Raw genomic sequence first — 16,841 nt, 5'->3', positions numbered from 1 at the left:
AGTTTTAAGGTGACATAATGATGTGTTCAGGGGAAGTCAGAGAATTTTCAAAGAATGAATGTCTCTCAAGACTTTTGATTTTGCTACATTGGATTTGACACCTGAGGTGTATTGTTGAAAGGTCAGCCTCTGGGTTTTATGAGTAGGCAGTGCTAGGCACCCCGCCTTTGTGCTGAAACTGAAGAGAAGAGTGTTTCAATCAGTGGAAGTGTCACATCTGCTCCCACTCTTCCCCCCTGTCACTCGAGGGTGCCAGGCTCCCCAGCATTGCGCACTCCTGCCACCATCATTACGCACACCTGCCTTCCCCCGTCACGCGCATCAGCGATTATTGGACTCACCTAGACTCAATCACCTCTGTCATTGCCTTCCCTATATATGTCTGGTTCCCCGTTCTGTTCCCTGCATCAGCATTAATTGTCGTTTGTCTTTGTTTACTCGTGTGCTGACGCTGTTTCTGTTCTGTTACCTGTCTGTTCCTGATTAAATGTTGACTCCCCGTACCTGCTTCTCATCTCCGGCGTCGGTCCTTACAGGAAGACATTTTCTATTTCTACAGGAGTGGTTTAAACTGCGTAGAAATAGCAGCTCACAAGTCCTTTTTTACTGTACAGCTACTGTGATTTTTCAGAGCAGTACAGAGATGCAGAGCAGGAAATATGTATTCGGGCAACAAAGCTTAGAGTACAAAAACATGAACCACAACAAATGTATGAGAGATTTCCTCAAAATCAGAATTCGAATTGTGGGAAATAATTTAGGCCTCTGCAGCTTACATTTTCCTGAGAAGATTTCAACTTGCAGTAAATTAATAGAAAGTGTTGGAGGTTCTGGACAGAGACACGCGAAGGCAGTCGGCTCGAAGCGGCCACATCTGCTAGACGTTTTTAGAAAGTTCTTGGGACGTTGTGTCATGGTCCCCAGGAGGCTTTTGTCACGTGATAGTCCCAGGTGTCCCGAGTAAAAATAAAGTAATAAAATGTACTGGGAGTTTTAAGGTAAGTGGTACGCTATTCAGCTAAAATAGTGTAAAAGTCTTTAATCAATGACAGTATGATTACATTTGACATGATCAGTTAGCACTGACTTTTCAATATGACCCCACCTGGGATTTTAATTTAAAAACTCTGGATTTGGCTTACAAGGATATTTCTGCTGCACCACAAAGTCTGTAGAATGTCAGAAGTCTCCTACACGTTCATTACCTATGATGCATCCACTGCACTTAGCAAAATAGTGCCATCTGCCCTGCTATTTAAGTTTTCAGTTAATCTGACTATTCCCTTATTGAGTTAATTTACATATTTCAGTCATTTGAGTTTGGATTTTCAGTATAGTTGTCTAATGTTGGTGGAGCATATTATTCTGTTTTAATGTTACTGAATTACTCCTGAATTACTATGAAAAATATAATAGTTTTTCTTCTGTGTATTTTTAACAGAGCTGAGATTTGCTTTGAACAGCAAAGTGTAGGAATAAGCCTACAGGTGAAATCAGTCATTGATACAGATATGGTGGTGTAGCAGGGCGTTTGTAATGCTGTCAACAAAGAGGTTGTGAGTTCAAATCCCAGGTGAGAACATGTCAAATGAGAAATACTGTTTAAACAAACATACACAATGTAATCATGTACAGTACCAGTCAAAAGTTTGGACACACCAACTCATTCAAGGTTTTTTCTTTATTTTACCATTTCTACATTGTAGAATTATAGTGAAGACAGCAAAACTAGGGGATAACACATGGAATCATGTAGTAACCAAAAAAGATTGAAACAAATGTTTTATATTTGAGATTCTTCAAAGTAGCCACCCTGTGTAAAACACTTTTTTTTTTTTTGAGGGGGAGAGCGTTTCTTTGCGACTATCAGGTGACGTCCCCGGTACAGACCGGGAACTAGACAAAACTTCCAGGGGACCATGAGACAACGTCCTGACGACTTTAGGCGACCATTTCGTTCTAACGACTCATTATATTGTTTGCAGGGGCTATAGCATATACATTCATTTTAAGTTGTTGAATTAAAAGTTGAAACGAAGAATGGACTCACTTTTCCATGAGCAGTTTGCTCCATTCCAGAGTCTGTAGTGCAGTATCTTGGATAGAGACCAGATAGGAACATTGAGCTAACGTACACAGTTCCTTTATTGTACCCGATGCTTAGAATTACTGAACACTCATAACTATAACATGTCAACTCCAGCACCTGTTGGAGGCCTTTAAACAGCACACTGACATGCCTCTGATAGTAAGTACTATGAATTGTCTTGACTGCTATGCAGTGGGACAGTACTGGAAATTCTGTCTTGGTTCAGGGTTGAAAAACAAACTATACTCTGAATTCCTCACCATCCACAGACTAATATTATCTTCCGTTTTTTACCCACGTGCAGAAATTGGCGGCTCGACTTCCCAAAACACGAGAGACCAGAGAAGCGCCCCATAGCTGTGTCTGTCCACCAGGTAAGCCTCTGTCCCACCCACTTCTCACCTCTTACCCCACACCATCACTTTTGACTGATTCTAGCACACCCCTGCAGCTGTGCTCAGGTTTAATCAAGGGTTTTATCCACCGCGACTAATCTGTGCTGCTCAAATCCTGCTTTGGTTTCACCCCTCTGGGTGAGCTCAGTTTGCCCTGTTTAAATGGGTCACTACCCTGAGTACATAAGCGTGGGAGGAGTGTAGAGTAGACAGTTGAGTACTGATAGTGAGATCCTCTCCTCAAGGCATTAGCTACTTCTTATGAAAATGTATTTGTATTTATTATGGATTCCCATTAGCTGCTGCCAGGGCAGCAGCTACTCTTCCTGGGGTCCGGCAAAATTAAGGCAGTTATACAATTTTACAAACCTTACAATTACATTCCTTACAGAATTCACAACACACTAAGTGTGTGCCCTACGGCCCATACTCCACTACCACATATCTACAATGCAAAATCCATATGTACGTGTGTGTATATTGCGTATGTTATCATGTGTGTGTATGCATGTGTCTGTGCCTATGTTTGTGTTACTTCACAGTCCTGCTGTTCCATAAGGTGTATTTTTACCTGCTTATTTTTGGAATCTGATTCTACTTGCTTGCATCAATTACCTGATGTGGAATAGAGTTCCATGTAGTCTTGGCTCTATGTAGTACTTTGCACCTCCCATAGTCTGTTCTGGACTTGGGGACTGTGAAGAGACCTCTGGTGGCATGTCTTGTGGGGTAGGCATGGGTGTCCAAGCTGTGTGCTAGTATTTTAAACAGACAGCTCGGTAACTTCAGCTTATCAACACCTCTTACAAAAACAAGTAATGAGAAAGTCAATCTCTCTTCCACTTTGAGCCATGACAGATTGACATGCATGTCATTAATGTTAGCTCTCTGTGTACTTTTAAGGGCCAGCCGTGCTGCCCTGTTCTGAGCCAACTGCAATGTTCCCAAGTTCCTCTTTGTGGCACCTGACCACACTACTGAACAGTAGTCCAGGTGCGACAAAACCAGGGCCCGTAGGACCTGCCTTGTTGATAGCATTGTTAAGAAGGCAGAGCAGTGCTTTATTATGGACAGACTTCTCCCCATCTTAGCTACTGTTGTATCAATAGGTTTTGACCATGACAGTTTACAATCCAGGGTAACTCCAAGCAGTTTAGTCACCTCAACATGCTCAATTTTCACATTATTCATTACGAGATGTAGTTGAGGTTTAGGGTTGAATGAATGATTTGTCCCAAATACAATGCTTTTAGTTTTGGAAATATTTAGGACTAACTTATTCCTTGCTACCCATTCCGAAACTAACTGCAGCTCTTTGTTAAGTGCTGCAGTCATTTCAGTCGCTGTAGTAGCTGACGTGTATAGTGTTGAGTCATCCGCATACAAAGACACACTGGCCTTCCATTAAAGAACACCCTGTGTGTTCCGTTAGACAAGTAACTCTTTATCCACATTATAGCAGAAGGTGTAAAGCCATAACACATACGTTTTTCCAGCAGAAGAATATGATCGATAATGTCTAAAGCTTCACTGAAGTCTAACAAGATAGCGCCCACAATCATTTTATCATCAATTTCTCTCAGCCAATAATCAGTCATTTGTGTAAGTTCCGTGCTTGTTGAGTGTCCTTCCCCATAAGCATGCTGAAAGTCTGTTGTTCATTTGTTTACTGTGAAATTGCATTGTATCTGGTCAAACACAATTTTTTACAGAAGTTTACTTAGGGTTGATAACAGGTTGGTTGGTCGGGTATTTGTGCCAGTAAAGGGGGCTTTACTATTCTTAGGTAGCGGAATGACTTTAGCTTACCTCCAGGCCTAAGGGCACACACTTTCTACTAGGCTTAAATTGAAGATGTGGCAGTATCGTCTGCTATTATCCTCAGTAATTTTCCATTCAGATTGTCAGACCCCGGTGGCTTGTCATTGTTGATAGATAACAATAATTTTTTCACCTCTTCCACACTGACTTTACGGAATTCAAAAGTGCAATTCTTGTCTTTCATAATTTGGTCAGATACAGTATACTTGGATGTGTAGTGTCAGCGTTTGTTGCTGGCATGTCATCTCTAAGTTTGTTTATCTTGCCAATGAAAAAGTAATGAAAGAAGTTGGCAATATCAGTGGGTTTTGTGATAAATGAGCAATCTGATTCAATGAATGATGGAGCCAAGTTGTCTTTTTTCCCTCAAAATTGAATTTAAAGGTGTTTATCTTTGTTTCATAGTATAATTTATTTTTATTTAGCTTACGCAAATGATTCCTTAATTTGCACTACGTTTGCCAATCAGTTGGGCTGCCAGACTTATTTGCCATACCTTTTGTCTCATCCCTCTCAACCATGCAATTTTTCAATTCCTCATCAATCCAAGGGGATTTGACAGTTTTTAATGGGTGCATGCTTATTAGTAACTGGAATAAGGAATTTCATAAATCTGTCAAGTGCAGCATCTGGTTGCTCCTCATTACGCACCACAGACCAGCAAATATTCTTTACAACATATGGATCACTACAAAACTTCTTGTATGACCTCTTATACACTAGGAGTGTTTAGAACTCTGGTTTTCCTAGATATGGCTATTATATTGTGATCACTACATCCTATGGATTTGGATACTGCTTTAAATCAAATGTATGCAGCATTAGTAAAGGTGTGATCAGTACATGTTGATGATTTCATTCCTGTGCTGTTTGTAAATAACCTGGTAGGTTGACTGACAACCTGAACCAGGTTGCAGCCACTGGTTATAATTATATATTTTTTTTGTTGAGAGCCCGTGAATATTGACATCGACCCATAAAATATACTTCTCTGTTGATATCACATACATTATCAAGCATTTCACACATATTTTTCAGATACTGTTAGCACTTGGTGGTCTATAGCAGCTTCCCACAAGAATGGACTTTAGGTGAGGCAGATGAACCTGTAGCCATACTACTTCAACAGTATTTAACATTAGATTGTCTCTAATCTTAACAGGAATGTGGTTCTTTATATAGACCGCAACACTGCCCCCGTTGGCATTTCTGTCTTTTCGGTTATAACCATCTATTGCTACCAGTGTATTATCTAAGTGAGTTTCAGAGATAGTCAGAATATGAATGTCATCTGTTACAAGCAAGCTATTGACTTCATGGACCTTTTTTTTCAGGCTGCATATGTTAATATGGTCTATTTTTAGCACTTTTCTGGGTTGCTTGATTGTTTTTAATGGTTTACTGGGAAGCTTATCAGAAGATGACCTGATAGTGCTGGGTGAGCTGCACGAAGTGGTCTTCCTACTCGGGCACACCGCCTCAGTGCTAACAGTGTAACTCTGGTTCATAGACTAATGATTACTGCATACAATAGCTGTAAGATTAACAAAAGTATTCAGGATATTAGGGGGACATAAATTAAGTTACTTACATTGTGTCTGCCAATGCCCCTAGGATAATGTACATTTAATGCAGCATTATGATGACTCATTCTCACAATGGTAGGGATTAGCTGAGCTGGTCTTGGGCCATTGATAAGTCATTGTTTCAACGCAGCCTTGAAATGCCAAGATGAAATCAATTTTCAGATGTTTCCGAGCTAGTTCACCTGATGTTGTTTGACCCCCACATGGACTACGACAGTGTCAGCTCCCGGCATCTGTGGTAGAACAGTCGAAAGCAGCCTTGTGATGTCCCGTACTCGTGCTACTGGGTAGCACAGGGTTTTGCCTTGGGGACCGAGATGTTTCTCACCATAGAACCTATGATGACAGCTGGCGATGTTGAATGGGCCGGTCTTTGGCTTGACAATGACTATGAAGTAGTCAAAAGCACAAACAGATCTGGAACCAGGGTACCATATATGGATCTTTAAAGGCCCAGTGCATTTAAAGTTCTGTTTTACCTTTGTATTATATTGTGCAACAGCTGATGAGGCTAACACTGTAAACGTGTGAAAAAAAGTTAGCAGTGTTACATCTTGATAGTTGCTGGTTGAAAATACAATCGAAAGACCTTCTAATCAGCGTGTTTCCATGGGCCGAAGTTTCGACTTTCCTGGTGACATCACCAGTTAAGGTCACTTTATTGGTCAATTGCAGACAAAGTCCAACTGAAATTTGACTTCTGCTTTTAACCCCTCCAAAAGACACACATACATAGGTTTTGGAGAGGTGCAGGGGGCTGCCACACTGGGAGATGTTATTGTGGGGGGTTAAGTGCCTTGCTCAAGGGAACAACGGCAGGCAATGGCCTCTAGGATTTGATACCAGCAACCCTCCGGTTGCCAACTCACTTCCCGCCACTTCCCGAATTGTCAACTCTCCGGTTGCTGGCTCGCCTCTGTCCAACCTCTCAACTACAGTACCTGCCGCTTCACTTGAATATTGGTTAATAGACTAATAACAAGGAGAGTTCCAAACCTCTCTGCCAATGAAAGCAAGTTTTAAGTTTCTCATCCCCACTCAGACCACTCCCAGACAGTCCTAGCAAAATTCTTGCTTGAGAAATAGTGTTTTGATAAAAAGCTATTTTTGTCCAGAAATGATTTGATATTGATATAAAAATGGCTGCATTGGACCTTTAAAGTTCTCTAAAAGCATAATACTGCAGTGAGGGTTTTTGTATAATGGTGTTGCTATAGCAACGTTTCATTCAACGATTTTCTTTCTAAGTGTGATATTGAATTGAATTACTTTATTTTTTCCAGAAGGATGACAAGTTGGATAAGATAAAGAGAACAAGAGTAAACACATGAACAGCAACATTCACACATGACAGATGCAAATGCTTACATGGTATAAACAAGATAATTTCATTACAGAGACGTGCTATATGAGATAAACATATATATAAATATGTATATATATATAATTGATTGCGGTCATTCACTGTACTTTGGTTGTCAATGGGAACAGTGTGCAACACCCATGCCATAAACGGATAATGAGAGAAGGACTTTAAATTAGGTTGCTCTCAGTTGCTTTATAACACCCTGTGAATGTAATGACACTTTTGTGATTCACTGGGGATTGATGTTGGGTACTGATGACTTGTTTGTATGGGCTTCTATTGTTGAAATTGTGTAACCGACAGCCATTAACGATACAAAGCAAACTAAACAAACACTAAAGATGTCACGGCAAGGTTGGAGGGGGAAAAAACAAACATGATCAAAGCCATTAAGGGAAGATTGTATTGATGCAGTAGCTGTGGCACTGCCACACAATGCAGGATTCCTTGTCTGGGTTTTAGGAGGGGCGACAGATGCAAGGATCCAACAGGTTTCACTGGTATATACTATCTGTACACCTGATCCTGTACATGCCAAATATTGCCCTCCTTTTGCACTTGTGCCCTCAGGCTAGCTTCATAATGACGACAGGTGTTGGTGTATTTCGGACTCAGTTGGCGGTGGTCGGCAGCGCAGGCGTTTTGTGTCACATTGGGTAATGGTGCAAGCTGGTGTGACGAGGTACCATCATCAAGGCATTCCTAGGCAGGGACGACAGGGCACGACAGCCCACTGATAACTAGCCACATCCGCTACACAACTAACCCTGTCGTTAAAGTATGAGTGGACTGAAATGAACAGCAATGACCTGGCAACAAATCACGTCTGTCTTTGTTCCATTAGAAAAAGTATGCCACAGAGAGCTTGCACCTATGGAGCCAGTATATTAGATTAGTACCACATATTCTGGAACATACATTATCTTGGGCTGTCGGGCAAGCATGAAGCATTGTGTCTGACAATGAAAACTTGTGTCTGAAAGGTTCTTCAGTCACCAAGCCCACCTGTTTCTCAGCTGTCAGTCATTAAGTAATTAGGTAGTGAAGAGTGTATCTGTGTGTTTGTGTTTGTGTGGGTGCGCGTGTGTGTGCCTGCGTGCGAGTGGGCCTAAGCGGGAACAGGCCTGTGAGAACCAGTGGAGGTGAGAGCGTACACATATTAGTGCTAATTTGTCTTGTCTGTAGGATGTCAGGGTCTTAACTGACCGGTAAGTGTCTTTGGAGGTCCCGTAAAAACCAGTTAAGGTGGACCCGCTGTCAGAGCTTCTGAGAGGAACCCTTTCTTTTCAGGTATGAGAGCCTTCTATCTGGAGACTGTTTTGGTCGTTCCTTATCACACACCTCAGAAACAGGCTCTTAAATGTACATCTGAGGCCTTGTTTCATTTTTTTGGGGGAGGGGGCGTTTTTAGGGATGTTTTCAAAATATTTCAGGCTAACCATTCCTGAATATACTTCATGAAACAATTTGCATTTGGTTTTTGTCTGTCAGGGTATGAATACGACAGTTCCAAATGCCATCTCACCGAAGCATGAAGAATGCCATCTTAGCCTGAGGATCTCAAGTTTTCCTTAGGGCAGGATCCATACTGTTCATCAATTTGTTCTGTTCAACAACTGTCCCCCCAACATGCATCTCTCTATAAATGGCCCCTTAACAATGACAGAGGTCCCGGTTCGGTTCAGCATGGCAGGCTGCCCTCAGGACAATGATGCAGTGCATTGTCAGATATGTGTATGTATATATGGCTATACAGTGCTCCCAGTGTCTACCTGGCTTCAATCAAGGCGGAACACAGTGTTCGCATGGCTCCGATTCATTTGTTTATTTTCAGTTCCCGGCGATGACGAGGTATAGTAAGCCCTCCCCTGGTCCTCAAGAGTCCCTGTACAGACACAGGAACCTAGGCACCTATTGTTCAATTAAACAGAGGAGGCTTTAGATGTTGTTGAAAGGCTGGTTTAAGTCATGGTTGCTGTGATGCCTTTAGAGGAAAGCTTTCGTCCTGAAGAGCTTTTCAATTGTCCCTCAAAAAAATCAACAGATGTAGTATTTGATTGATTTTGTGACCTCGTCAGCTTTGCTTGACTGAAATGAACTACGGTTGAAATATTGTAAGACTGCATAGTGTGGTGTTGAGTGGATGTTTTTAACCAGGGTCAGTGTGTGTATTTCACTTGAAGGACTTTAGGTATTATTCTGAGCTTGACATGTTTCATGAGAAGCTGTGAAAATGTACCTCTCTCTAGGACATGCTAAACGGAGCTGGGTAGTTAGCTAACGTGCTTTGCACATTTCAGTTTTCCTTTACACTGTGTCATGATTCTAGATTTTTATAACAATTTGTAACACAACTCCCTCAATGTCGTTCTAACACTGATGACTCTCTAATGTTGTCTCATACCAAGTTTCCGGATATAAAAAGTCAGACATGGTCGTTGGTTGAGTTGTGCCCATGAACCGTCTGGGTATGCAGAGATGTGTACTGTACATCCCTGAGTTTGTAATAAGCATCACATGCTGCCATAGCTAAACATGGCGAGGGGGTGAGTAAGACCCTCTATGTGTCACCATTCAATTACCTCATGTTAATGGTCACATGTTGACCAATGCCACATACAACGACAGTTGTATTCTTAGCAGCATGGATTATAGTATTTCACAAAGCCTTGGGCTCGAGGACTGTTGTTTTGGTTGGCTGGAAATCAGACATGTTTAATGGCTTGGATGTTTGTGGTTTTTATCGAGAGGTAAATCAGTTTTGAGAGATGTGTTCTTCAAAGTCAGAGAGGGCTATTGCAAGAAACGACATACCATCCTCTTCAGTTAATATTCATTATTGCCCATTTATGTTAATAAAAAGAGAGTTTGGAATTGGGATCCTTTGCTCCGGACAAGAGCATTTCTGGGCATAGAGCCGACATGGAAATTAATAAAAATTGAGGAAAAAAATGAAAGTTCCAAAAGCAAAACTTTCCCCTTATAAAATTCCACTAAATGTAATCTTTAAACTCAATGAATGCAACCCCCCCACAAAAAAATGGCAACTATAAAAATAAAGTTTCCCTGCTGGACAAGGATTGTCCCGACTTTCAAGAGTCCCTGAAATATATATATTTTTTTATATATAAAAATAAAACATTCTCAAAGGTAGGTAAATGTCTAGGTAATTCAAGGAGAGATCCTCATAAACATGATTATACTATGAGATGATCTTGGTAACAATGAGAGGGACATTGGGAAGAAACTACTGTATAATTAACAGTGTTTACATTGATATCTATGCCATCAGAGGAGGCACGGATGGAGAAATTGTGGCTTTGTGCATATTTGTAGCAAATTAATGACATTCATATAAAGGCCTATTCATATTTTGCACCAAATTAATACAAGTAACTAATAATCTGTCAAAGTGTAGGAAAATTTATGTGACAGGGAGATTGATCCAGGCCCATGTTGCCAGAGTTCGACTCCAGAGTTGACTTCAATTAACACATTATTGGCCGACAAGCTAAGTGGCACTTTCTTGGATCTAACGTCAGGGAAAAGAGAAAAGAGAGAGAGCGAGCCCACCCCCCTCTTGTCAATTGCATTTCCGCTTCACCAAAGAAGATAACTCCCTGAATTTAGCTGCTTTGTGGCTTGATATCACAGTAGTGACCAACATTGAGCTAGGAGGGAGGGGAAGAGTGAATGGGAGGCTAAACCGGGATGGGGTCGGGGGGTCTATCTTTGGAAGAGTATGTCACTGGCACTGTTTGGACAACTTCCTGGGGACAGTTAGGCCAGAGTGGATCTATCCTCTCCACATTACTTTGGAAAAGAGCAGGGTGCGAGCTCACATCTCATCCATCTGGGAGGATTAATCCCAGGGAATGGGGGATAGCAGGTAGGGGGCAGGGGATAAAGGCCTTTAATACCTGCTGCCCGAGAGGGAGGAAGTGGGCTTTGGCAGTTTACCTGGCAGGGGTCCGAGGGGAAGCCATATCCAGAGACAGAGGAGAGTGTAATCAGAACCCCCTGCCACAGAGCTGGCAGCCTTGCATTGTTGGCAAAGCAGATCCCTACTCTACCCCCTCTCTGCCCACGCTACCCACAGAATACTGGGCAATGAAGGAGCCAGCCAGGCAGGCAGGCGCTGCCACCCACAGGCCCTCACACAGCCACCATCTGGCCTGAGGCTGAGCATGTGGACAGGCACACAGCACTGCATGACACAGGCAGAACTCTGTCCAACAACACTTGTTCTCCATACGCACAATAGCATAATGCATAATTGCAATTCTTTATTTCCCTTCGAATAATATTATTTTGTTTGACAATATTTAGAGATTGTGTATTTGAATGAATGCACAGAAAGAAAGTACAGTTTTAAATACAGATTTTAAATGCACATCTTGTGTATCAAAATGTGTCAGTGTTATGAAGACAATCCATTCCCTACATTAGCAGTGAAAGAGTTCATCCGTACTTGTCCATCAATCTAAATTGGACCTGGTTCGAGGAGACGGACCGCTTGAGGAGACTACGCTATGTGCAAACATTATGACTTTTTTATTGCCCATGTTACAAACACTTGTCAGAGTGGCTCCAGTGCCGGTTTCCCTTTGAGGATTGTGGCGCTCATTGGCCAACTGGCACGCTGGGCACTCAGAGCATAACCATAGCCTGCTTGCTGACAGATCGATGCATCACCTAGCATCGGATCAAAAGAGAGCTGGGATGTTTGTGCGTGTGTGTATATGTGAGAGGGAGAGAGGGAGACCGAAAGCAAGCAAGAGAAAGTAGGAGAGAGAGGAGAGACAGGGAGTGAGCACACACACACACACAGCAGCTAAATTAACCCAGTGCAGTAAAGCCAGTTAATCCAGAGCCTCTTTTTTAAAATAAATACTCTCCCTGCAGATGATAATGTAGTTCAACAAGATCCCTGTTGCCCTTGTAAACTGGGGTGGGGGTGAAGATGTTGTGGGGCTGGTTATTTAAGGAGTCCCCAAGTTCACCTTGACATCTCTGCTGACAGGAAGAGGGGCTGGCGGATCCCCTTTCTTCGCCCATGATTAGTTTTCAGCGCAGCTGCCAGTGTGTGGCCATGCTTCGAGAGGGCTGTTGCCTGCTGCAGACAGAGAAAGAGAGAGAGAACTAGGGAGTGATCTTATGGGCACAGAAAGAAAGAGAGGAAGAAGAGAGGTGATGACTTAATAAGGCAGATGAGGTAGAGCACAGTAGAGCTAGCTGGCCATCTGGTTTCTAACAGTCTGGTCCTGACCAAAGAGCAGCTTTGCTGCCACCTGATTCCCCTCCCACTGGTCCAGCTACAACATAATTCACATCCTAAACCTGTTAGCATCTTGTTTGTAGAACATTCACAGCTAACTATTCACTTCCACATTTTTTTTTTAAAGAACAAGAAATGGCATTATGGGCATTTCCTTCCTGTTGTTACCGTTTTTGAATTTGAGAAAAGGTTGAGCTAATATAGAGAGTATGTTCTCTGCAATGTGTATACTGGATGTAATATTGAACGTTTTTGTGCTGATATACAGTGCCTTCAGAAACTTTTCACACCCCTTGACTTTAAGGTCCATCAATCGACTAGTCAATTCCAGTGAACAGATTCAACCACAAAGACCAGGGAGGTTTTTCAATGCCTTGCAAAGAAGCGCACCGATTGGTAGATGTGTAAAAAATAAGAAATAAAACAGATGCTGAATATCCCTTTGAGCATGGTGAAGGTAATAATTATGCTTTGGATGGTGTGTCAATACACCCAGCCACTAGAAAGATACAGGCATCTTTCCCAACTCAGTTGCTGGAGAGGAAGGAAACTACTTAGGAATTTCAGCATGAGGCCAATGGTGAGTTTAAAATAGTTAGAGTTTAATTGTTGTGATAGGAGAAAACTGTAGATGGATCAACAACATTGTAGTTACTCCACAATACTAATCTAAATGAAAAGTGAAAAGAAGGAAGCCTGTACAGAAAAAACAAAACATATTCCAAAACCTGCATCCTGTTGCAGAAAGGCTCTTAAGTAATACTGAAATATTTTTGGATAAGGAATTGACTTTTGTCCTGAATACAAAGAGTTATGTGTGGGACAAATCCAACAACACGTCACTGAGTACCACTCTTCATATTTTCAAGCATGGTGGTGGCTTCATCATTATATGAGTATGCTTGCTATCGGCAAGGAGTTTTTTTTCTTCATAAAAAGAAACGGAATACAGCTAACCACATGCAAAATCCTAGTGGAAAACCTGGTTGTCTTCTTTCCGTCAGATACTGGGAGACAAATTCACTCTAGCAGGACAATAACCTAAAACACAAGGCCAAATCTACACTGGAGTTGCTTACCAAAACATCATTGAATGTTCCTGAGTATCCTAGTTAAAGTTTTTATTTAAATTCGTTTGAAAATCTATGGCAAGACTTGAAAATGGCTTTCTAGCAATGATCAAAAACCAATTTGACAGAGCTTGAAGAATTTTAAAAATAATAATGGGAAAATATTGTACAGCTCTAAAAGACTTACCCCCCAAAAGACTCACAGCTGTAATCACTGCCAAAGGTCTTTCTAATATGTGGGGGGGGACAGTTACATTGATTTTAATCTCACTTTGTAACACAACAAACTGTGGAAAGATTCAAGGGGTGTGAATACTTTTTGGAGGGAACTATAAATACCAGTGAATCAGACACATACTGAATTAGTACTTGTGCTCTATGTACATATAGATATATACATATTACAGTATGTATCCAGGTTCACATTGTGTTTTCAGTCAGGCATGTTGCGTGAATTGGCTTTTAGGAAATGCATGGTCATTCAGCTCGAGTTGGCCTCCAGTGAGCACTAATTTGTGCTTTTACAAATACAAGCATGATAGTGAATACATAGAGGTGAAATGAGGTGTAATTCAAACTGGCCTCCAGGTTCCACCTATGGGCCACCAGAACAATTATAGTTAGCCTGCTTTGGATGGAATGCAGTGGAGTCTGTCTGACTGTCTTGGCATGGAGAAGTTTAATCATCGGTAGAAAACACAATACAGTACAATGCCATCCTGCTGCGGTGACCTTAGAGGATTAAGGAATTGTTTACATGAATGTATCTCTATGTTTTCTTGGAACATGCCAAGGGCTCTAGACTGTAGATGTACAATTGAAGTCGGAAGTTTACATACACTTAGGTTGGAGTCATTAAAACTTTTTTTTCAACCACTCCACAAATTTCTTGTTAAACAAACTATAGTTTTGACAAGTCAGTTAGGACATATTCTTTGTACATGTCACAAGTCATTTTTCCAACAATTGTTTACAGATTATTTCACTGTATCACAAATCCAGTGGGTCAGAAGTTCACATACACTAAGTTGACTGTGCCTTTAAACAGCTTGGAAAATTCCAGAAAATGATGTCATGGCTTTAGAAGCTTCGGATAGGCTAATTGACATAATTTGAGTCAATTGGAGGTGTACCTGTGGATGTATTTCAAGACCGACCTTCAAACTCGGTGCCTCTTTGCTTGACATCATGAGAAAATCAAAAGAAATCAGCCAAGACCTCAGAAAGAAAATTGTAGACCTCCACAAGTCTGGTTCATCCTTGGGAGCAATTTCCAAACGCCTGAAGGTACCACGTTCATCTGTACAAACAATAGAACACAAGTATAAACGCCATGGGACCAAGCATCTGTCATACCGCTCAGGAAGGAGACGCGTTCTGTCTCCTAGAGATGAATGTACTGGTGTGAAAAGTGCAAATCAATCGCAGAACAACAGCAAAGGACCTTGTGAAGATGATGGAGGAAACAGGTACAAAAGTATCTATATCCACAGTCAAATGAGTCCTACCTGTATATCAACATAACCTGAAAGGCCGCTATGCAAGGAAGAAGCCACTGCTCCAAAACCGCCATAAAAAAAGCCAGACTACGGTTTGCAACTGCACATGGGTTAAAGATCCTTATTTTTGGAGAAATGTCCTCTGGTCTGATGAAACAAAAATATAACTGTTTGGCCATAATGACCATCATTATGTTTGGAGGAAAAAGGGGAGGCTTGCAAGCCGAAGAACACCATCCCAACCGTGAAGCACGGGGGTGGCAGCATCATGTTGTGTGGGTGCTTTGCTACAGGAGGGACTGGTGCACGTCACAAAATAGATGGAATCATGAAGAAGGAATATTATGTGGATATATTGAAGCAACATCTCAAGACATCAGTCAGGAAGTTGAAGCTTGGTCGCAAATGGTTCTTCCAAAGGGACAATGACCCCAAGCATACTTCCAAAGTTGTGCAAAATGGCTTAAGTACAACAAAGTCAAGGTATTGGAGTGGCCATCACAAAGCCCTGACCTCAATCCTATAGAAAATGTGTGGGCAGAACTGAAAAAGTGTGTGTGCGAGCAAGGAGGCCTACAAACCTGACTCAGTTACAATGAACGAGACAAAATTCACCCACTTATTGTGGGAAGCTTGTGGAAGGCTACAAGAAAGGTATGACCCAAGTTAAACAATTTAAAGGCAGTGCTACCAAATGCTAATTGAGTGTATGTTAACTTCTCACCCACTGGGAATGTGATGAAAGAAATAAAAGCTGAAATAAATCATTCTCTCTACTGTTATTCTGACATTTCACATTCTAAAAATAAGGTAGTGATCCTAACTGACCTAAGACAGGCAATTATCACTCGGATTAAATGTCAGGAATTGTGAAAAACTGAGTTTAAATGTATTTGGCTAAGGTGTATGTAATCTTCAGACTTCAACTGTAAATGAGCTTGATAGCCAACTCTGGTGCAGTGTGCATATTTTTCATGACAAAGAAAAGGAGGTGCCATTAGAAATGCAAAAACAGGTAGGGTGCCTAGCAGTAAAAAACAACGGTAACATTTGTGGTGAATTATGCCAAAATAAATTGCTCCTTTCCCAGTATCAATTATCCTTGACAATACGTTTTTCAAACTCCTGAGTCTTGCATTCTCAGAGGATTCACTGGAATACCAGGGCTATTTTCCAGTGTTCTGGAGAACAGTACAGAAGTTTGGCCTATAAACATTCATGCACTTATGTATGTGACAATCTAAAAACATAAAACTTAGCAAGAGCAAAGAATGGATCATTTTCTTTGGATGGAGACCAACAAATACAAACATCTATGCTACAATTTCAAATTCACATGTGGGGTTTGGAGAGGGTTGAGTAGTTCTGCAGATGGCTCAGAAAATGGGAGAAACTCCTACCAATTCAATACAATGGGACCCCAGTCTAAACAGAGGGGAGATATCAGACAGAAACGCTGCAAGATTTGTTCCATTGATTGTGAAGCAGAGATCTCAGTCATGTTGGAATGCCAGTATCGCAAAATAGCTGGCACTGGTTTGAGCTGAACCCACTGGGCACAAACAGGTCGAATCAACAATGTTTCAACGTAATTTGTCTACTTATTGTGATGTGGAATCTACGTTGAAAATAAATTGGATTTGAACTAAGTCATCAACTGTTGTTTTGAGGGTGAAATTTCAACCACAGGATTATTTTTTCATGGTAACCAAATTTCAACATAGACAAATAAAATAC

At 41.4% G+C, this 16,841-nt stretch overlaps 1 protein-coding gene across 9 annotated transcripts in view; it reads left to right on the top strand.

Moving 5' to 3' along the window:
* The window catches only part of LOC112253879 (collagen alpha-1(XIII) chain), a 111,737-nt gene that overhangs the window by 4,395 nt on the left and 90,501 nt on the right, over nucleotides 1-16,841 (top strand). For all 9 annotated transcript variants that reach the window (XM_042323497.1, XM_042323492.1, XM_042323482.1 and 6 more), the window contains exon 2: nucleotides 2,394-2,463. In XM_042323497.1, coding sequence (XP_042179431.1) covers nucleotides 2,394-2,463 — 70 coding nt within the window. The remainder of the gene's footprint in view (nucleotides 1-2,393; nucleotides 2,464-16,841) is intronic.

The sequence above is a fragment of the Oncorhynchus tshawytscha genome, linkage group LG01, assembly GCF_018296145.1.
Source record: "Oncorhynchus tshawytscha isolate Ot180627B linkage group LG01, Otsh_v2.0, whole genome shotgun sequence".
Taxonomy (NCBI): Eukaryota; Metazoa; Chordata; class Actinopteri; order Salmoniformes; family Salmonidae; genus Oncorhynchus; species Oncorhynchus tshawytscha.
This window is presented reverse-complemented; position numbering and strand designations above follow the sequence as displayed.